Source organism: Aptenodytes patagonicus, chromosome 21 (genome assembly GCF_965638725.1).
Source record: "Aptenodytes patagonicus chromosome 21, bAptPat1.pri.cur, whole genome shotgun sequence".
In the NCBI taxonomy this organism is placed as follows: Eukaryota; Metazoa; Chordata; class Aves; order Sphenisciformes; family Spheniscidae; genus Aptenodytes; species Aptenodytes patagonicus.
In genome coordinates, this window is record NC_134969.1 from 7,890,183 (window position 1) to 7,911,704 (window position 21,522).

The 21,522-nt window shown below is 52.3% G+C and overlaps 1 protein-coding gene across 1 annotated transcript; it reads left to right on the plus strand.

Annotated features, from left to right (window-relative positions):
- The first annotated feature begins 17,011 nt into the window (after nucleotides 1-17,011).
- CITED4 (Cbp/p300 interacting transactivator with Glu/Asp rich carboxy-terminal domain 4) lies at nucleotides 17,012-19,215 on the plus strand. Its single transcript, XM_076357351.1, has 2 exons — nucleotides 17,012-17,068; nucleotides 17,335-19,215. Exon 2 carries the CDS (start codon nucleotides 17,347-17,349, stop codon nucleotides 17,959-17,961), a length of 615 nt encoding a protein of 204 aa, XP_076213466.1. The 5' UTR covers nucleotides 17,012-17,068; nucleotides 17,335-17,346; the 3' UTR covers nucleotides 17,962-19,215.
- The last annotated feature ends 2,307 nt before the right edge of the window (nucleotides 19,216-21,522 follow it).

The following is a 21,522-nucleotide window of genomic DNA, read 5'->3' on the forward strand; positions in this document are numbered from 1 at the left end:
GGGCAGCGCAGGCAGCACCGTCCACAGAGACCTGCACCCTCTTCTGCGCTAGAAGCTGCTGGATCTTCACACAACCACCAGTCCTTCTATCACTGCTGTATCCCTGCAAGGCAAGACAGGGTTTCTATTCCCATATTCCAAAATGTTGGATCCGTGGGAGGATCTAGGTAAATGCTCAGCACTGGGGCAACTCGTCTTAAAATATGCAGCTGTGCAAATCCTGACCTAGGTGCCTTAGTGCACAGGGCCACTGAACTGTGATAAGGAGTCACATGCTCAATCATTATGTGCCTTCAGCAGCTCGGAGATATGGGAGAACTGGACAACCTTCTGCAAAGACCAAGCACACTCGAATCTGAGCCACCCTCAGTTATCTGCTCTGGCTGAAGACTTCCTCCTCAGTCATTATGAATGGTCATTCACAAAGAGTGGCCATTCATCTCCAGGGGAGCATCCAGGGTTGCACACATGCCTCTGAAAGCACGACTGCAGGAAGCCCTGAGGGTTCGGCATCTTGTCCTGCTTCAGAGAAAAGAGCTAGCAGATGACTAAGTCCATCTGCACTCTCTCCACTCATCTCATCCCATCCCATCCCATCCCATCCCATCCCATCCCATCGCATCCCATCCCATCTCATCCCATCTATAGTGTCAGGGGCATCAACAAGGCAACCAAGAAGGACTGCACCAAATAACATTTTACTTTATAGACACAATATATGAAATATATATGAAATCTGTGCTACAGCTCCATATTTAGGACCTTTTTTGGATTAGCAGAACCCATCACCTTGTCTGCAATGACCTGACAGTTCCAATATCCCAGCAGGGAACATGGGAAAGGTTTCTGATGTGACAGAATTCAAAACTGGCATGGATTTTGCCATTTTGCTAGTGTCATTCCTCAAAGCTGAGCCCACAGGGGCTGCCAACAAATACACCATACACCCTCCTTTAGCCTGCTGCCCCTCTCTCCATGCATATATGCATATGTGCGTGCACATGTGTTGCCTGAAAATTCCTGCTTGGGTTTGGGAGCTGCAGAAAAGGAAGCCCTGGAGCCCAGGGACCAGGTTTCCATGGCCCCAGCTTCTGCTGGCAGTGTGCTGAGATGATCTGCCTTTGCCTGTAAACCATTATCTCTCCATCCTCTCTGGGAAAGACCCAAGCTGAGGCTGCATCTTGAAGATAACTGCTAACATGGGAATATTTACGCGGGTCTCTCTCCTGGAGTCAGGCCAAGCTGCCTGTGGTTTGTGGCCTACAATAACAAACGTTACAGCAAAAGATAGTATTTGTTTAACTGCTTGTTCTGTCAATACTGTAGCTTGCAGAAGCTCAAAGATTGCACAGCCAGAGCTGGCGGCATTTCGGAAATCATCTGTTCTTGCACCAAGACTAGGGGCTGTTTTGCTGCCAGGTGGGACTCTTCCAGGCTTCACTCCTCTCTGGAGACTGGGGGTGGGCGGGTGGGATGGGGGTGCACCTGCTTTCCAGAAGAGATGGCTCTGCTTCCCTGTTACACTCTGAGCTTGGAAGTCTCCAGCATAAAACTGTGTCCTGGCTTGCCTGGGTCTGACCGTGCTTTCAGCAAAAGCCTCTGCACCCGAGGTCTTGCCCTGTGGAAACCCAAAGCTCTGGCTGTGGGAAGGTCCATAAGCCAGACAACTCCTATCAAGGTGCAGCAGTGTGAATCCATGACAGCAAGAACCACCCAGATATATGGCCTTCTCAAAATGCAAATACTGACAAGTCTTGGGCCACAGTTATCTGCACAGTCATTTATTCTGCCCTGGAGGAAGCTCCTTCAGGATGCCTAGTGCTCCATATGGCGACAGGCAGCTTGGTGCTTGGTCATCTTTTGGTCTGAACTGTAAAACTTAGACACAACGAGTAGCAAAGGGCAGATGCTCCAGTCTGGAAACTCAGCAGACCCTGACTCAACAGACCCTACAGTCTTCCTGGACCACAGAAGCTCGTAGACTGCACTTGGGATCACTTTGGGACTAGAAGGGGCCTTGGGTGGAGACAGGTCTGCCCTCCAACCCCAGGCAGCTCAGCTACCCTTGCATTGTCGTATTTTAAAGCTCTTACAAGATGGAGAGCTGTCTCCAGGCAGGAAGATCTTCCTCAGGCCTAATGTGAATCCTCCTTCCTGCAGTTGAAGCCTCTTGGTCAGCTACTGGGCACCATGGACATGGCAGAGATCTGCCCTTCACCTTCACAGCAGTCCTCTGTGTATTTGAAGACTGTTCTCCTGCCTGCCTCGGTTGTCCCTTCTCCAGGATAAACCATCCAGCACCTCCAGCTACCAGGGCTCTGCTGGTGATTGCTCATCTCAAAACACTCTCCAGTTGCTCCACATCTCTCCTGAAGCAGTGAGGCTTCAGGAAAACCCTCCCCTAGGGCCTCCCCATTCACAGCCACCCTGTTAGATCTGCTCCACTGTGCCAGGACCACATTTAGCCAAACTTCACCACGCATGTTTGTGGGGTTTCAGCACTGCAGCGCTGGCTCAGCTACCCCTGTTAGGCACAGGTTCATACCCCATCTCGGGGAAGGTGCAGCGGTACCCAGAAGTCCCAGTACAAGGTTGACTCTGTGGCCAGGGGCATGGTGAACTCTAAGAAAACATTTGGCAGACATCCCTGCATTCAGTTCAGTTCCTGCTGTCTTGCTGATGGTTTCTTCTGGAACATGAGGACATCTGGCCACAACATGGTGCCAGGTGGAGTATTATCCCTTGGTATTAGGGTATAGCCCAGAGCCCTAAAGGGTCCCAGGCTGCAAAATCAAAGTGAATGAGAAGCGATGTGTTTTCTGGAGCAGCAGGTCTAGCGGGTAGCTGTGTTTGTGGGCTTCTCCCAGGACGCAGGTAGGTTCTCTGGTGAAGCTTGGAAGGAAGAGGTAAGCACAGCATGGAGCCAGCAGAAGCGGGGAAAGGAGGCAGCCCCTGGCATCCAGGACCCTGTCTCTCTGCAGGGCACTTCCACTGCCTCTTTTGCAGCCCAGTCCCACTTTCCTTTCCTCTTTGTGAAAGGTTTCAGGTTTCTTTCTGGGGTGGCTTGAGTTTGTTGTGAACCAGAACTGAAGTGTTGAGCTGGGAAAGCTGCCGGTTTCACTGCTTCTCAGAATAGCAGCTCTTTTTTCTAAGCCTTATTTATAAACTGCTGCTGTTTGGGTTTTTTATGACAAAGATAGTGAGTTCAGGAAATCAGCAGTGGTTTCTGTTATCTGGAGCACAACCACGCTAGAGAGGGAAGAGGGTGTCACACTCCAGGAGCCTGTTCATGGAAACTGGTATCTCATTGCTTTGCCCCTTGAGAGTCAGATATTTATAAACCCTCACATCTCCTCTTCCTGCTCCTTTCTGTCACCAGCTTCAAAACTTGTTCATACTTTTAACCCCACAAAAGTAGCCAGTGGAGGAGGGCCACCTCTCTTCCCTTTCCTCATTTCCAAGTGTAATTCATTGCTCGCACATTGCGCAGACTAAATACCACAGTTGTAGCAGTTCAAGTTGTCTCCGGTGGACTTTCCCACCTACTGGCATGCTTTGTCCTGGTCTTGGGGGTACCCCAGTGTCCCAGGCACCCCTCATGTTCCCCTTCCCAGGCACAGTCCAGGTGCACACCAAACACCGATGTGCCCCACACCTCTTGGGCAGCGCAGATCCCAACCAGAGCAGATGGATGCAGCAAGGAGGAGTGGGTAGATGGACAGCCCACAGGGGACCTGTCTGCTCCAGTGCAGGCAGACCCTGGGTATCATGGTGGTTAGAGCGTAAGGGCATGGGCGCTTGTGGTGGGTCCTGCCACGTAATGCAGATTGCAAATATAACAGTGAGACACCAGCAGCAGAACACATCAAGGCATCTCCCACAAGAAGAGAAAGTGCTCGGAAGCTCAAGGAGATCCCAATAAGATCTCAGAGAAGCAGCACCCAGAAGCTGCTGCACAAACTGCAATACAAGAAAGATATGGACTTACTGGAGCAAGTCCAGTGCAGGGCCACAAAAATGATGAAGGGACTGGAGCATCTTTTATATGAGGAGAGGCTGAGCGAGCTGGGACCCTTCAGGTCCCAGAGATGTTCATGCCCTGCAGCACAGAGCCGATGAGGACAGACCTTCTGACCCAGGGAGAGGAGCCCACGGAGGGGAAGGACAAGGCAGTGATACCACAGAAAGGTTTGTTGAGCTGAGTGACTTACAGGCTTGCAACAGGCTGCCACTGCAGATGCCACCTGCGATTCCTTATGCTTCCAGTCCTGCTGTGACAGCGAGTGTGGGCAGCCCTTGTGGGCAGGTAGACCTTTGCAGTGGATCAGGCCTTGATCTGAAGGGTTTGGAGCAACTTTGTTCTAACACAGTGCTCCAGCCAGAGCCCTCCAGGGTGCAGCCACAGACTTTACTGCATCCCAGGTACAGTGTCTTGAGGCAATTGCCCTGGGGAGAGCAGCTGAGCGGGTGCTTGCTGCCAGCCCAGCCCTGAGAGAGCAGCAAGTGCATTCAGCTACGAGAAAGGCTACCTGTGCATAGACCCCCTCACCTGCCTTGCCTTCCCCTTCCCCTAGCATCACCTGGCCCAGTTGTCTCACCATGGCCCCCTACACACACAACTCTCAGGGACCCAAATGCTGTGCAGACCAGTCCAGAACACAGGCAACACCTGCCACATTCCTGAGCAGTGACACTGGGTCACCCAGTCAAAAGCTTAAAAGCATTCCCCAGTGGCCATAAAATGGAGACTATGAAACGCACACTGAGATCTAGATGAAATCATGAAACATGTGCATCTCTCATGCTGCCTACAGTGAAGGGTGATCATTCCAGGAGTGCCTGCAAAGTTTGTGTGCTAAAAGTGTCACCTGCTCCCTACACCTCAGGAAGGAAACTGCATTGTTCATACAACTTTGGGAAAGGAGATCTTAACTGGGAATGCTGGGGAAACCTGTGCAACTTGGATCAGCTCTTCATGTGGGGAGATCAACAGCAGCTCTCTACCCCCATGGGCTACGGTGGAGGCCCCACATCCATGCTGGACGTTGCCAGACCTCTCAAGTCCAAACCCAGCACCCTTTCACCTGACAACCTCCAGCTGAAAATGCCCAGAGGAGATCCCAGAGACGGCCGGGGCTGCACCGCCCTGGATGCTTGTTTCTTCTTGCCCTGGTCCCAGCAGCCTGGTGCTCCTCTTTGCTCAGTGCTGGGGGAGCTCAGCTCCTGCGGTCCCAGGGCAGGGCCTTTTGGACTCTTGTGGCCAAAGCACAGCTGGGAGTTGACTGCAGTGCAACCAGAGTAGGGGCTTGAGAGCTGGTCCAAACTGATCTCCAAGGATGAGGGTGCATTTCGTGAGATACAGTGGGCCGAATTAATGCCACATATCCATAGCAAGGAGGAGATCTTGCTTCCCATCCCAACTCCCTTCCTCCCTGCTTATCTAGTGCCAGCTCCAGCACGTGGTTGACCCCTCTGCGTGCTGCTGGAAGTCCCTAAAACAGCAGATAACTATCCCAGTGAGAAGACAATTCAGCTGCCTGCAAAAATGCAGTCACGGAGCACAACCCTATGGGTTGTTTCCTCAGGACAACACTTACACAGCTACGTCACCCCAAGAGATGGGAATGCCTTCACAGTGCTGCTGGAAAGCACAGCACAATCAAGCCATGGTCACCTATAAGGGGACACAGGTGGAGTTGTGGTCGCCCAAGTCTCACCCAAGACCTCCACCTCTGTCCAAGGTGAGAGGTCTGTAACTCCACAGCAGAGCTGTCATGCAGCGTTGCACTGGTGTCTCCCAGGGGTTGTCATTTTCTAAGATGGAGATTCTCATTTTAGATGCTCAACTCTTCCCTAAACCCATTTCAGGCTCTCAACTGCAGAGCCCAACTCAGACTTTGCCAAGGCCAGAACTGGCAGCACTTGGGTGTTGGTGTCAGGAAATTATACCTTTGAGGGGTGCCAGCATGTGACTGATGCCGTCTCGTGTCTCCACCGGCTAGCATCAGAGAGACCCCGGTGACAGGAGAACCTCAGAGACCGGCCTCAGCCACTCCTCCATTGAGATATACAGGAGAATCCCTTAAGACAACCCTGCACAAGCCATGCTCAACCCTGTCCGTAGACTCAGCAGCAGTGAGAGATGGGGCAAGTGGAGAAGGGAGGGGAAGGAGGGATGCCTTCGGTCCTCCAGGCCCCGCTGCAGGCTCACCCCCCACCAAACACCACCTTGAGCGTTGCTGCAGCTCCTGGGTGAAGATGCACCCCCAGCTCCCCAGTGGGATGCCAGCCTGTGGCAGGAGATTTGCCACACCGTCTAGCTCTGCTTTTCCTCTTCTTAACTCCATCTCATGACTCCAAGTTCTGCATCCCGCATCAAGCCAGGGACCTCCTTGCCCAGCTTTGGACTGACCACCAGCTGCTCCCACCTCTCCTGTACCCCACCCCGTACCCACCAGCACCAACTATCCCAACACCACCTTCCCTGGAGCCCGGACAGGAGGAATACAATGCAGAGCAAGGAACTAAAAATGCCTTTCAAAAGCACACATCGTGGCCCATGGCAAACAGGAGGACGGTTTCTCTCCCCGCCTGGCACTCCACTGCTTTCACCAGCTTGTCCCTTACACAACAGATGCCTTCAGCAATCAGTGTTCCCAAAAAGGGCAATTGCATTTTAATCCTGACAATGGCAGCAGCAATACAAGCTGTTTTCCTAACATCACATGTGCCAATAGCTACCACGGATTTCAGTGGGCACTGGCCAGGAACACGCATTTTCAAGTAGCACATGTTTTCAGGTTACTCCCAATAAACTGATAACTCACTTAAGCATCCATACAATTTTCTTCATGTTAAAAGAAAACACATCCACGTGAAAACTAGGCTTCCTCTGGCCACAAGCCCCACTGCTTTGGCCAACCTCCAGGCGTCTGGCACATGTCCACTGCACCAGGCCAGCAGTGCTGCTTGAGTCCACTGATGTTGCCACCCTGGTGACATGACAAGATGACTAAAATTCAGGCAGGTAGCAGCAGGATGGCTGCTCGGTGAGATATGCACAGCTGTTTCTTTCACCACAAATCCCAACAGATGTTTTCTTCTTTATTTCTGAGATCAGAAGGAGGTACCGCTCCCTGTAAGCTTTTACCATGATAAAAAGGAGAATGGATGACGCAAGAAAAATCATTTCTTTATTTCCTTAAAATAAAACAAACATTTTCATTTAGAAGTTTTTCCATTAATTTTTTAATTAATGGAAAGTGTTTTTTCACTTATCAGTGAAATCCCTGGTTTAGCTAGCAGGTTTTTCTGCTGAAGCTTGGCCTGAGTAGAAACATCCTGTCCAGCTCCAGGAAGAAGTTTTTGCAGACCAAGGAAACAGCCATGGCCACCCCAGATATCTTCTCCCCAGAAGTGTCTACAGCCTCCCCGACGTGGTTCAGACTGTGTCAACGGCCCTCGTAGCAGCCTGTTGTCTTTCCCTTCTCTATAAAAGCAGCAGTTTCTCGTCCCTCACACAGCAGTGACTCACCCGCACAGCTCTCTCCTGTCCTACCCCAACCCAGTGACGACTCAGAGACCACCGTCAGCCCACAGCCTGAGCCAGGGTCCAACAGAGCTCACCCCTGATGCAGGAGAGGGCCAGCTGGAGGACAAAGCCCAGGGGCTTTTCTCCAAAGCCCAGTGAAGCCCCCCTGCCTGCTGCAAGCTCAGCCCGCAGCTGCTGTGCACAACCCTCCGCACACAAAGCTGCAGCCACACGTTACAGAGCCTGGAAGTCTCCTCTGACAGCAAAGGCTGTGATGTCCTGCCCTGGCTTTGGAGGAAGCGGTGGGAAGGTAGGTCCCCAGGCAGTAGCAGGGGCTGTTCCCAGCAGCACGGACCAAAAGGAGCAGCTCCAGCTGCAGGACCAGTGCAACTGCCCATGGTCATGGCAGAGCCGAAATCCAGCCACACAAACAGGCACTCCGCACAGGACACCCTCCACGCTCAGACGCCGTGTGCTGCCAATTAGCTGACAACAATGCGATTTGTTTTCAGGAATACTGAGCTGATGAATAACAAAAATAGGAACCTGACAAACAGGTCCCGGTGACCTGGATCCCAGGCAGCTCTCCCAGGACAAAACTTTCAGTCGCCCTGAGTCATGCACCCCGTTCCTCCCCTGGCCACGCGAACCGGAGCTGCCAGGCACCCAGCCCACCCGCAAGCTCGCATCTTCCCAGGGCTTCGGTGTAGTCCCTGCTCAACACTCGGACTGGTTAGAAAGTAGAAAAGCACTTGGGCATCCTAACACAGCCAGGGGAGTGAGAGGGGCAGGAGTGAGGTTGGAGAAGCACTGTCATAGCCATGAGGGTCTGGAAATACCAGGAAGAGCATTGTTGCTACATTGACGCAGGGAAAACAACCACTGCCATTTGAAAAGGAGGTTGCATAACGTGAAGGAAAAGAGAAGGCAGATAAACAGCAACAGCTATTTCTGATGATAATGCAAGAAACACCACACTACAGCCCCCCCCCGAAGACTCACCACCACAGCCCTGACTACCCCACACCTCCAAATGCAAGACAGTTGCATGAGGCAACTTCAGCAGACCAGAGAAACCGCCACCAGCTAATCTCCCTGAAGACAGCAACAAAGCAGGCACCAAGAGATAAGAACAAATAACCTAAAACCTCTCTGACTCCATGGCCCAGAGGACACTATGCCGTGCAGGAACTAAGGGGACGCAGTCATTCAGGTGGGAAAGCCCCACTGCTGTCCATCTCCACTGATCCCACCGCCACGCACCAGATCCTGGGAGGAACTGGCATTCACACAGGGACAGGGCATCACACAGGGACCCAAGAAGATGTAGCTTTGACCCATGATGCCTGACTCAATAGGCTCATTGCCAGAAAAAACACAGCACTGCTCTGTCCATCTCTGCTTCAAATCCAGCCTGAGGGAAATCGCAGTGACCAAGACATCCACAGAGGCCATCCACAGAAACATATGCCCAGGCAGCAATGCGAGCCAGGCCTCAGGCAAAGCACCTTCTTAACCTGAAGCAAACCTATGGGTTGCTGGCATGAGAGGGGATTACTCTTTGGCTTGTCTTTAGCGGGGAAAGGGACACGCTGGGGTACCTGGGCAGGACAGTCATGGGACCGAAGGGACCGTGCAAGAACAGAGCCCCGTGATTTTGCATGTGGACCATCCGTTTGACACCAGAGCCAGCTTGGTGTGCTGGCCTGCAGTCCATGGACCACAGACACCAGCTGATATGGAAACATGGAAAACTCCAAGGTGGAAAGGAAGGATAGAAACAGGAAATACCAACGGAGCACTAGCAAGGCCTGTGCAGGCTGGTGGCCCAGCCTGTGGCCAGCAGAAGGACAGGGTCGGTGCCTCAGTTTCCTTGGCCGCAGCGAGCCACGAGGCTGTGCTGGGGAGGGGTGACAGCACCGGGAAAAGGTGAGCAGCGACACGTGCAGCTGAGGCAGGAACTGGTGACATGTGCGGCCCTACACCACGTCAGAGGCTGTGCTGGCAAACCGGTCTGGCAGGCTGCCTGCTCCTGCCATGCTCGGAGCAGCACCCGGAGCCCTTTGGGCCAGGTTCAGGCTGCACGTCCATGGTTGGGTAGTGCTCAGGCTGCCAGCTCTCTCCAAAGCAGCACTGATTTTCTGTTGTCAGACCCCACAAGGGATGTCCCTGAGGGCTCGGGGGGGGGTGATAAGTGGGATATCTGGGCAGGGTGGGGACAGGCAGCTGGGTGGGCTGGGGGTCAGGTACCACGCCAGCTGCATTGGGGTTGGCTCTGCCTCAGGACTAGAAGCCTTTTGGCCCTTCGAGGCTAAAGTGCAGCCAATGCCTACCATGGTACAGGTCTAAACCCAAAACGGCTGCATTGGCACAAGTGCAGCAGAGCAAGGCAAAGTTGCAGGGCAAAGAGCCGGGATGCTGAGCAGGACCTTGCCAATTCCCACACCGGCTCTGCAGGCATCAGTGGGGAGAGGCCAGACCCCGTTGCCCCATCCTGCTCCCTGGTAACAGCCTGGCCCCAACCCCACAAGGACGTCCAGGGAGCCATGTGGCTGTGCCGGGCTCGCCTCCCTGCCACCTTCCCCGAGACTGAGAACAAGGCGCTGGCACGGAGCAGGGAGCAGAGCAGGAAGCAGCCGGCACAAGGGGTGCACAGCGGGCCCAGAGGAAAGCAAACAAGAGAAAGCAATTGAGGAAGCTCGTGTCTCATTCGTGTGTGTCTCAGCCAAAGTCCAAAGCAGGAGGCGCTTGCAAAGGACACTGGAAAAATTCCAGTGATGTTATCTGCCCCCACAGAGCAAGATTAGCCCAGAGGAAAAAAAATAAGTTGTTTACAAGTTGGGCAAGCCAGCTCAGTGGTTGGAGCATGCTGGTGCTGGGGTCAGCTGCTGGCCTGGCTACATCTGCCACTTCAGAAGAAGCACCAAACCCCTCCGTGCCTTGCTCTGGTCTCAATCACCTTTGCACCGTTTAGTGGCTCTGGCAGGTGAGACGCTGCTGAAGGGCACACAGTCCCACATAGCTATCAGTGCAGGCAGGAAGCCATGCGTCCCAGAGTACGTGTGCACGGAGCTTGCACACGAGCCACCTGCACGCTTGGCAGGCTCTCGCAGAGCTTAGCGGAGGCACAACCTTCCCCTCCTTGGCATCTTTGCTCCCAAATCCCAGCAGAGTTAATGGAGAACCCAGTCTCCCTGGAGCTGGCCACCAGCTGCAGACCAGTCATGCTTGCTCTCAGCATTAACAGTCCCTGCATCCAGCGGGACTATCGGGGAGCAATCTTCCCTTCACCCCCCTCCCTTGGGCCATTTGCACTGCTAGTCTCTGCCTAACACCTCCTGCCTTTTATGAAGTGTTTCTATCTAAATGCAGATGAGGAATCACAGGATAATGTATCACCTGGATTCAGCTCTCCTGGAGGACCCTTTCACCATGCAGAAATTGGGGAGAGGGAATTTTGGGTTGCTGTTCGGTGCATCCTTATGTTGCTGCTGCATGGCTGCCCAGCCACCAGGGAGACACCGGTACTGCCCTGTGCCCTGGAGAGGGGCTGGACCATGCCCCTCTTGGGCTCTTCGCTTTTCCTCCATAATCTTTGTCTGTTGTTTGGGGGTTTTTTAATATTAATGAAAAATCTTTTCTGCTGGACACCCGTGGCTGCTCTCGGTGAAACCCACACTCGCCTCATCTCTCTAGGAGATCTATCTAGGAGGCATTTGCTCAAGGGAGCTCTGTGCTGGCAAGAGCCTGTTCCTGCCTCACATGTACTAATGCCCACAGAGGGAAGGCACAACGCCATGACTGCGCCAGGCAAAGTTCTCCCCTGTAGACCACATGTGGGGTGACAACTCCACAGACCCATCACCAAGCAGGTAGTGCCTGGGGCACCTTCCCAGGAGAAGCTGACGTGTCCTGCTGCAAAGCTCCAGGGGAACTCAGATCCACCACACCTCCTTGCTGTGCTGGGCTATGCTGGGACCCATGGCCCTGATGGCACCACAGATTCCCCATGTCCTACCCAGGAAATGGTGCTTGTCCCCTCACTTGTCCACATCAGACCCATCTGGAGACAAGAAATAGGTTTGGTAATAGGTGTCTGAAATAATTTGCTGTTGGCCAGTATCCCTCCAGCCCTCTTTGTCAGAGACTCCTGTAAGACACAGAGTTACACTCTGCGTCAAGAAGCTTAATATTTAATTTAGTTTCTAAATCTTGACTTGTTGACGTACTTATTTAAAGCCAAACTGGAGAAACTCCATCGGAATTTGCTCCCGGCTCAGTGTTTATAGCACCATGGCCTCTGCTGGACTTCTCAGCTTCAAAGTCGAGGTTTGCAAACCACTGTGATCATCCCTAAACAAACAAAAAATAACAGTGCATTGCATCCCTTTCTCATCTCCTGATTGCCAATAAACGAATCTGCTAGGAAAGCATTCAATGTGCAGCAGAGATTCACTAGGATCCTTTCAAGATATGGTATAGAGAACTCCAGCAGCTGACAGTGAATATTTGATTAAACTGGATGTCCCAACATAGTCAAACATTAGGTAGAAAAGCTTTCAACTCCTTGGCGGTGCAGGGAGAGGCAGTGCACGTGCACCCCCAGACAGGCCTCAAAGGAATCAGACCGTGGTAACCCTTCCACCAGAAAGGGAAAAGCAGCTGGCAAAACGTGACACTGTGGGGTGGGCAACGTGGGCTCCGGCCACTTTGAGTCCAGCAGATTTGTTTAGCCACCCTGTGCCTGGTTCATGGCTGCTCTTTCTCTCCAGGAGCCAGTACCACCTGTGAGGAGCTGGCTATGGGTTGGTGAACTGCTCTAGCAGCTGCAACCCATCCCCACTGTCATCTTCCTCAGGGACCCCTCCTGCCCCTCCTTTTTCAAGTACCCAAAATGTAGGTGCCATCTTTGCATGATGAGGGGCGGATTAAGTGAGGACAGAAGGTTTATGGAGAAAAAGGCAGGTGGGAGCTGGTTGCTGCCACATGTTATGGCTGCCTTGATGTTTAATAGCTGATCCTCCTGTACGCTGAGTGCCCTTGACATTTTCCACCCTTCATGGAACAAAATGCGTGCTTTAGTGATTCAGATCTGGACTCGTCCAATCCAAGATCTTCCCAAATGCCACAGTCAACAAGCTGCTGTGCCCAAGGGAGCTACTACAAGCCAACAGCATGCATGAGGAAGCAGCTCACCTGATGCCTGGCATCTTCTGGAAAAACAGTACTTCAGAGGAATCCTTTGTGATACAGCCTAGAGCTCCAAGGAGTTTAAGCTGATGTGGAGGTGATCTATGCACACTGCTGCCCTGCGTCTGCCCATGGCCAGACCCAGATACAGCAACGTCAGACAGTCGTACCTGATGGATCTCAGTTTAGGGCAGACCTCTGTAGATTTCCAGCCTTCCACTGTACATTTCTACGCTCTGTATTTGTCCTTCAGTGAGTGGGGGACTGCAAAGGGGCTTCTTCTGGACATTTGTCCCTCAAAGGCAAGCTTCTCCCTTAACAGATGATATTTCAAATCGCTTTAGCTTCTACCTGCACACCTCAATTGCTTTGAAACTTGCAGGAGCTCTGTAGGGCCAAGCATGGACTTAGCTGGGCATCCAGAAGTCTTTGAATCATGGGGTTCCTCAGATTATTCCATCTACACCCAAATATATAGCTCACATTGCTACTCAAATTGTTCTGCAATCTCCATGCAAAGGTAAATCACACCCCACAGCAGTGAGTGGGTTGTAAACTGAAATGCATAGTGAGAATCACTTGGTCAGAGGAAATTCCCAAAAAAATCCTCTACCCACTCTCCATTCATCAGTACATCTTACATCCTACAAAGCTTTTTATAAAAATGTGGGGTTTTTTCCTCCCCCCCAAAACTGAGGCTCTCAGACTCTTGCAAAAAAAAGATCTTGGACTGTAGATCAGCAATTGTAATTAGCAAGAACCAGTTCTGACACATGTAAAACATTGTGAGATAAAAGTGTTCACATCTCTGCTTACAAAAAGCTCTCACCCATGCCACCTCTTATCCCTGGGGGGCTTTGGGGGCATGATTTTACCACAGTAATCCCACTGAAGCTGTGCAGTCAATGCACGATGATCAGGGATCAAATATGAGGTGGGAACATCTTACATAAACAAAATCATAGGTAACACAGACTAGCTGTACACCATGCTGCAAGCATCCTCCTAAAAGTGAAAAGGTCTGCAATGTGCTGGTGATTAGATCCCTCAATTGATGCCCACCCACATGGATGCCTTGACCTGGGACACAGACACACAGGCGGCGCTTCCAGATCCCCGATGCAGAGCCAAACTGGTGCCAGTGGAGCAACAATCTTGTTAATTCCCAGCATGGGTAATCCACCCTCGATAACACAGGGCTGATGACACCAGTACCGCTGGACTGGGGAAGTCCCATGTCAGGAAGCTGTGAATGACACACTCCTGGAGGTGGCTTATGTGGTGACGTAAGTCAGGGCTGACCAACTGACAGCCCCAGGGCTGGATCTGATAACAGGCAGTTTATCTGCTTTCCCAGAAAGGCCAGTCTGTCCGTGGGATGATGACAGATGGCAGTGCATGGGGAGATGGAGGAGAGGCTGCAAACCTGGGGTTAGATCGAGTCATACACAGTGCCTTGTAAATACAGCTGCAGTGGTCTGCGTCCTTAATACTTGAGACCTCAGCACGACAAGGAACCACTGCTTGTTCTGGGCCAAAAAGACCAGTGAGAGAGATGCTACCAGGACTAGTCAGCCCTTTCCCAGCTCTGCTCCCCAGCTGTTGGCTGAGCAGCGTGAAATGCAGCAGACAAGTCTACACTGGTCCCTGTAAAATAAAATATTATTGGTTCAAGGACGGGAAGTCCTCAAGACACAGAGCACAGGATGATGTGCTCCACACAACATGGCAAACATGGAGGCTGTGGATCTGTGGACATCTCTCGCCACCGCAATGCCTCCCATCCCCCCATACCCTTCCTTTTCTGCTGGCACTGGTTCCTCTCAAAACACCCCGGGTTATGCTGGTGAAATATCTAGGGGACAATGTAACAAGCTAGATCAGAGAGCTGATCCCAGCCAACATAGCTCCGTTTCTGGTCAAACTATTTTCAAATTGGATGAGTTGTTCATCTGGCTTACCCTTCCCAAAGGAGAAGGGACATAAGTCAGTGTAGAGATGGAGGGGACTTTCACACTTGTGTTCAGCAAGTGTGCTCTCTCATCTGCCAATTTGTTTCCAAAATGATGGGCCATTTACCACCCTTGGCAACTTCTGTAACGCAAACGGCTGTGGAGAGCCCATTCCCACCTGTTACTCCTGTGCAAGAATTCCTGCCCCTGATCAGGACTTGTGCTACACACCACACCTCTCCTCCGAGTGAGAGAGGCTTTCATGGCTGGATGCATCTGCAAAGACGAGGGCAGACACTCCCCTTGTATTTGTTCCTCACCTGGGTGTGCATCTGCATGTGAACTCTCAAGCAGGCAAGTATATGTATGTGAGCATGTGTTTATTAGGACTAAAAAATGCGTTTGTCAAAATCTCTAGAGTTAAAAAACAATCATTATGTAATTACATTAAACAATTAACCAACTGATTCATCAGTTAGAGGCTCACCAACAACACCTGAAACCCATCCCAGCCACTTAACAAGGAGAAGGTGGCACAAACAAAAGCAGCTCCCAGAATGTCCTGGAGGTTAATGGCCTTGTGCTCTGTCCAGGTAAGAGAAGACACTTTCCATTCCTGGCTGCTCACATCTGGAAGCTGATGGCTTCTGGGCATTGTCTGCTCTGAGCTGCTGGTTTAAGGTGTTTTGATATAGAGATATTTCATGTAAGTAACTCTTCAGGTCAGTACTTTGTGGTTAGGCACTCACCCAAAATGCCCGTGCTGCCTAACTTCAATCCCTCCATGATAGTATATACTTAGACCTCATTTCTCAAGTAATACAGTTAGCAACAAACAACTTCTTCGGCAACCTTTGAAACTCTTTGTTGGCACTCCCTTCTGCTCAACAGGGTCCGTGAGCATAATGAATATGCAGAACACATAAAACTCCATGAAACAGCCTGCTCCAAGTCTCCAGAAAAGATCCGTCTGTTATTACCGGAGCTGTGATCTGTAACACTGTAGTTAAAGGCTGCACAGGAGAGCACACAAACAAAGACAGAATGAAGTTGGGGAAGCAAGTTTAACTTTGCCATCACCTGCCTCCCAAGTGGGTAACCATGCAACACTAATATCTTTAAAAAAGAAGTCTCTGGGTTCCTTCAAAACAAAAAATAAAGGGGAAAAATCACCACTGTGCTTTCATACGCTACTGGAAAGCACCATGTCCTATAGAGAGCACCAGTGCCACTGTGGTCTAGGCCCATGGTAAAATAATTTGGCTAGCATGGCTCAGTGGGTGAGCCTGTGGGTTGGGACCCCGTGAGCCAAAACTGCACTCAGAGGTGAAAGACACTGCTGCAGACAGAGTTACACCAGCAAATCTCTGCTTGTAACAAACATTCACCTTGCTGCCAGCTGGTTTTAGACAAGGTTGGTGCATCCTTGCTGGGAGGGCACCACTGGCAGAGTAACCAACCATCTAGTTGATGCCGCTGAGTAACTACCCTGAGTCACCTTGGCTGGTAAGGTCTCGCTACGTGGTAGCATCCCATTGCTGACCCTGCAACCAGAACTGCCATCAAGCAAGGACCCTTCTCACGATGGCCAGCAGCCTGCTGCACCGGGGCACATGCTGGCAGGGGCCAGTGTGCAGCAGCCCTGCAAGCACTTGACAACAGTCTGTGTGCACTTCCTTCAGTATGAACAGGAAATCCAACACGACCTCCACAGCGGGTACCTGCGCCCCAGCCAGCCACATGATCAGGTAGAAAGGCTTGGTCAGAGTGACACTGGGGGAGAGGAAGGCACTGGAGGGATGGCTCTCTCCAGAGAGCTAATCTTACGCCGTTTGCAGCATCAGAGGCAGACGGGGTCCCTGCTCAGGAAGCAGCGTGAATACAATGCAGGCGAATACAGTTGAAAATTAGTGCTTCACATGAACACACCACCATTCCCAGCATGCATGGGCTGGGAGCAGAAATGACCTGCCTGAGGTTCCCCAGTTGCCCCAGGCCCAATCCTTACCCCAAGACACGTAAGTGTCCCCCTCAAGCTGGGCCGTGTCGTGACAACGCGGCGTGTCGCGACCAGGGGGCGTGCTGCGAGCACGGCTCGGAGAGCCCCACCAGCAGCCGCGCCGTGCCGCGCCGTGCCGCGCCGTGCCCTGCCCCGCCGGGAGCCAGCCGGCCAGCCGGGAAGCGGCCGGGCCATTGTGCCGCCCGCCCGCCCCGTCGGGGGCCGGGCAGCACCGGGCCGCGCTCCAATGGGCGGCGGGGGGCCGGGCCGGGCGGCCCGCCCCTGCCGGCGTCCCTATAAGTGCCGGGAGCGCGGCGTCCCGCACACGGCGAGCCGAGCCGAGCCAGAGCGGCGCTGCTGGTGCGCGGACCTACTGCCCGCCGGAGCCCCGGATCGGTGCGTACCCGAGCGGGCAGAGCCCGGCTCCCCGTCGCGGCCGCGGGGCGGTGCGCAGGGGCACCGCGGGGCGCGCCGCGCTGAGCTTTGTCCGCCAGCGGCGGGCGGGCAGCAGCTCGACTCCCAGGGAGGTTGCAGCGCGGTGCCTTCCTCACGGGGCGAAGGTGGGGGGTGATCCGGGATCCCCAGTCGGAGCCGGCTCGGACGGGAGTGGGAAGCGGTGCTGTCCCCGGGAGCCTTGCCCTGAGCCGTGTGTCGCCTTGCAGGGGCCTGGAGCCATGGCTGAGCACATGATGATGTCCATGAGCCACGGTGGCACCGGGCTGCAGAGCTACCGCATGGGGGTGAGTGGGCTGCAGGGACCCCCGCAGCACGGGCAGCATGTGCTGAGGACACTGCCTGCCGCCAGTCAGATGATGCCCTACGGAGGGGCTGGCATGGATGGTGCGATGAGGCCGAGACCCAACCTCAGCGGACAGATGGGCCACCACCAGATGCAGAATGCAATGATGTTCAATGGCCCAAGTCAGCAGCAGCAGTACATGGGGCCGGTGGGCACCCAGCAGCTAATGGCTAGCATGCACCTACAAAAACTCAACACCCAGTACCAGGGTCACCCGCTGGGTATGAGCAACGGGCCCATGGGAGCTGGTGCCCAGCAGTACAGAGTGGGGCCAAGCCAGCACCCAGGCATGCAGCATATGCCCTCACCAGCGCTGACCTTGAACGTTATGGACACTGATCTCATAGATGAGGAGGTCTTGACATCCCTTGTCCTGGAACTGGGGTTGGACCGGATTCAGGAGCTGCCAGAGCTATTCTTGGGACAGAACGAGTTCGACTTCATTTCAGACTTTGTTAGCAAACAGCAACCCAGTGCCATCAGCTGTTGAGGAGCTTTGAGCTCCTTGTGTCTTGGTGGTTTTGAGTTTGTTTCTAACTTCCTTCTCCACCTGCCATCCTCCTCCCTTCCCCTGCCTTGCCCTGTCCTGGATTCCTGACCTCCCCAAAGAGACAATCATCGGACACTGGCTTGCAATGGATTGCTTCTCTCTTCTGCGTGGTTTTTCATTTGGGAGTTCCTGGGGAGGGGGTGTGTACCCCAAACAGAGAGCAGATCAAGAGCTCTTGCTGTAGAGCTGCCTCTAAATGGCATTAACAGGATTTCTGGCTTAAGTAGAAATAATGGACTTACGACTTTCCACAACTAGGCTTTGAGTGCAGGAAGCGATGGGCAGCTGGCAGCCCTGCCGGTAGCTGGATTTGCTCAAGGATTCTGTGGTGCCAGCGAAGTTAAAGGATCCCCTGAGAGAGGATTGTCTCCCTGGTGCATGGTTTGAACTAGTTTCCCCTTGCAAACATGGGTGGGGTTAGATATTTGTTGGGACTTTTTACTGTGACAGTAAATAGGTCTTCAGTCTTGTCTGTTCAGCTCGGAAAGGGGGCACTTCCCCTCCAGCAGGCTTTTTTTTTTTTACTGGCTGAGCAAAATAAAGTATGCCTTGGGGAAGGGTGTGCATATGTGCCTAAATGTTCACCTCTGTGGATCTTCGGATCTCTGACCTGTACAGCTAATCAACTGTAAAATTTACAAAAGTGTTTGAGGTTGATTCAGGCATAAGGCTTAAAGCTGCAGTCTAGCTCCACTTTTTTCCACCTAACCAAATAAAGACCATGTAACTGTATATTCCAGATCTAGTCTTATTTATTTTCCTATGATTATTTATTTGCAAGGGCTTCTTTTGTTATTTGGCTTTGGGACTGCTGGGAAGGATGCATGGAGAGTACTGCAGCTTTAAGATGCTGGCTTCAAAAAAAGAAAGCCTGGGATAGTTTTCAAGCTGCTCAGCAGATAGTCACTTCAACCCGAGATCTTTATGCTGAATGTATAGGACTGTAAATCCAACACCTTTCTGAATGTGATAAAGATGACTCGCTTTCTAATTCTCTTAGTCAGAAAAGGTTAAATGTAAAAGCTAGTGGGGTTTTGTTTCCTCTGCTGTCTCTTGTTTCCAGGCACTGTGGAAAGCTCCTGTTAACTCCTAGTTGCTGCTGCCCCCTGCTGCTGACAGCTCCTGGCAGCTGTCACTCAACAACCAAGTGAGAATGTACAGATGAATTTGCAAATAAAAGCTGAAATATCTCCAGTGTGCATTTGTTTAGTGCTCGTCTCTGGCAGAGGTGCAGTGTGGTGTTGAGCACTGGGGAGAAGTGCTTTCTTCACTCCTGTTGGTGGGCTGTGGATCCAGTCACTAGTGTCCCCCACCTGACACCTAAATTGTAAGGATTGTGTTTCTAGTTCAATGCTCAGACTAAGTCAATCCTCAAAGTGTGGCTGGGAGGATGAGATGGTCCTTCTCTGTACTGAGGGCAAATTCCTAACATGGATGGTACTGCCCTGTTGCAGAGTGGCTGCCATTGCTTGCAGCCCTGCTGCTGGCTGACCCAAGGTGCTCAGACGAGCGGGTGGTGACTCCTTACACTTCTTTCAGACCAAGTGCAGCTCTGACAGCTGGGTTGCAGCCCTGCTAGGAGCTCTCAGCTGCAGTTTTCTATACCACGAAGGCTCTAAAAAGACAGGCTTTGATCTCCTACTCTTCCAGAGCTTAGGTTTTTCTTTTTAAAGGGTTCCCAGCCAGTCCTTTTGCAGAGTTCAGGAATATCCCCATGTGTCCCTTTCCTGCCCTTGCTACAGTGGATGCTGGTATTGGAGTGGCTGGATCACTTTGACCACACTTTGGATTGCCTGTCAATGTCCCCCGGCCTTGTTCCTTGCACAACTGAAGTGCAGTTGTTAAAGTCCTGTCCTTTTGGTGGTTATGCCTGTGCAATCTGGAGAGCTGGTCAAAAAGTAAATGGCAGGGCTTGTGTTGCAGGTGGGAGAGCCCTGCCTGGGCTGTCAGCTCTATGGCGATGGGCTGTTTGAGACCTGGAAGAGCTTTGCTTTCTCTGTGCATCTGCAGAATAGCACATGGCTTGGTCAGCAGGTTGTAGGTAAGCAGCAAGGAGTTGGCAACTGGATTTATTCCTCAGAGTAAAAGTAGTTGAACCCCAAAATAAACAGGCATGTTCTAGGCTGTCAGTTGTGGTTGTGGGGGGTGCAGGCTGTGTGACACACCATTGTGGCCTACAGTGTCCCAGCTACAACTGGGGAGCTATGTCCAGCCCACAGATGCAAGACTGTCAACTTTAGCAATTTCTGCAGAGATCTTCCAGGAAAAGGAACACGTTTCTCTGTAAGAAGCACTTGGCATTTGATGTAAACTGGGCAGAGGAACATGTCTGTACATCCTCTTGGAGGGCTGTGCAGTGCACTGAGAAAGGGGCTGTTGATTTAAGTCGGAGCAGGGGAGCTGATATTACCAGAGATGGGGAGTGACTGGGGGGTCCCAGTCAGGATTTTCTTGGGAGTCTGTCCTAGCAGGCTCAGTTGAGATTATTTCAATGTCAGCTTTCATACAAATGCAAACTTCAGAGCAGGAATGAACTCCTCGGGTGTGTTACCTCTTCATTTCCCCAAAAGATACGGTTAATTGTGGTCAGCCTCTATGATTTCCAAGCCAAAACCACTTACAATTTCTGCTACAGTCTGGCTGGGTTAGACTGGATGAGTCCAGTGATGACCTCCTTTCTAATGCCTTCTTGGTTTAGGTGCAGTTTGGACCACCCCTCTTCGTGCTACCTGCTTTGTATGCCTTGCATTAGGCACACAGGACCTGCTACAGCAGTACGAGCTGCAGCTTGGATGGCTCTAGTTCTCCCTCTCCACTCAGCTTTACAGTGCAGCCTGCCTGTCCAGGTCCCCTGGCAGGGTGGCTGGCACCACGCAGTGAGCAGAGGTGCCAGGTGGCACAATGGGGTGACCCATCTACCTGGGTCTGCAGACGAGTTTGTCAAAGTCATCCAAGATCACCAAAAATATAACGGCTGAACTCTGCTTTCCCCATCTAGCTGACGCTGACCTCTTCACCCAGAAGCAGGCAGGAGGGCAGCAGGGTGATGCACCAGAGTGCTGGTATCTGTAGGGGGCTGACAGGCACCACAGAGCACTGCAAACGGTTGCTGAATGACAGTGCCAATCAGTTTGGGAGCTTTGAGGACATAAGCAAACTCCTCATGTGGAGAGTTTGTGTTTACAGACAACTGCTGGGAAGCACCTCTCCTCTGAGATACCTGGAGTCTGTTTTCTGTTTTGGGGAAGAAGGAAGGTTCTCCCACCCCACTGCCTAGTCCAGACGGGATGGCTGGGACAAGCCACCCTGGCCCCTCACCTAGGCTGGATCCTCTATTATACTCCAAATAGACTTTGTAGCTATTCTTGTGAAGACCAGGTCTTGAGGCAGCCCTGGGAGCATGTGAATGAAAGTACAGAAAGACAAGGCATTTCTCTATGTCCCTGTCTTTGACCACATGTGCTCTCAAGGTGATGAAGTTTGCTGATAATGCTCGGTGAT

Excerpts from the sequence above, each read along its gene's own strand:
- CITED4 (XM_076357351.1), top strand. The coding sequence starts at position 17,347 with ATGGCTGAGCACATGATGATGTCCATGAGCCACGGTGGCACCGGGCTG.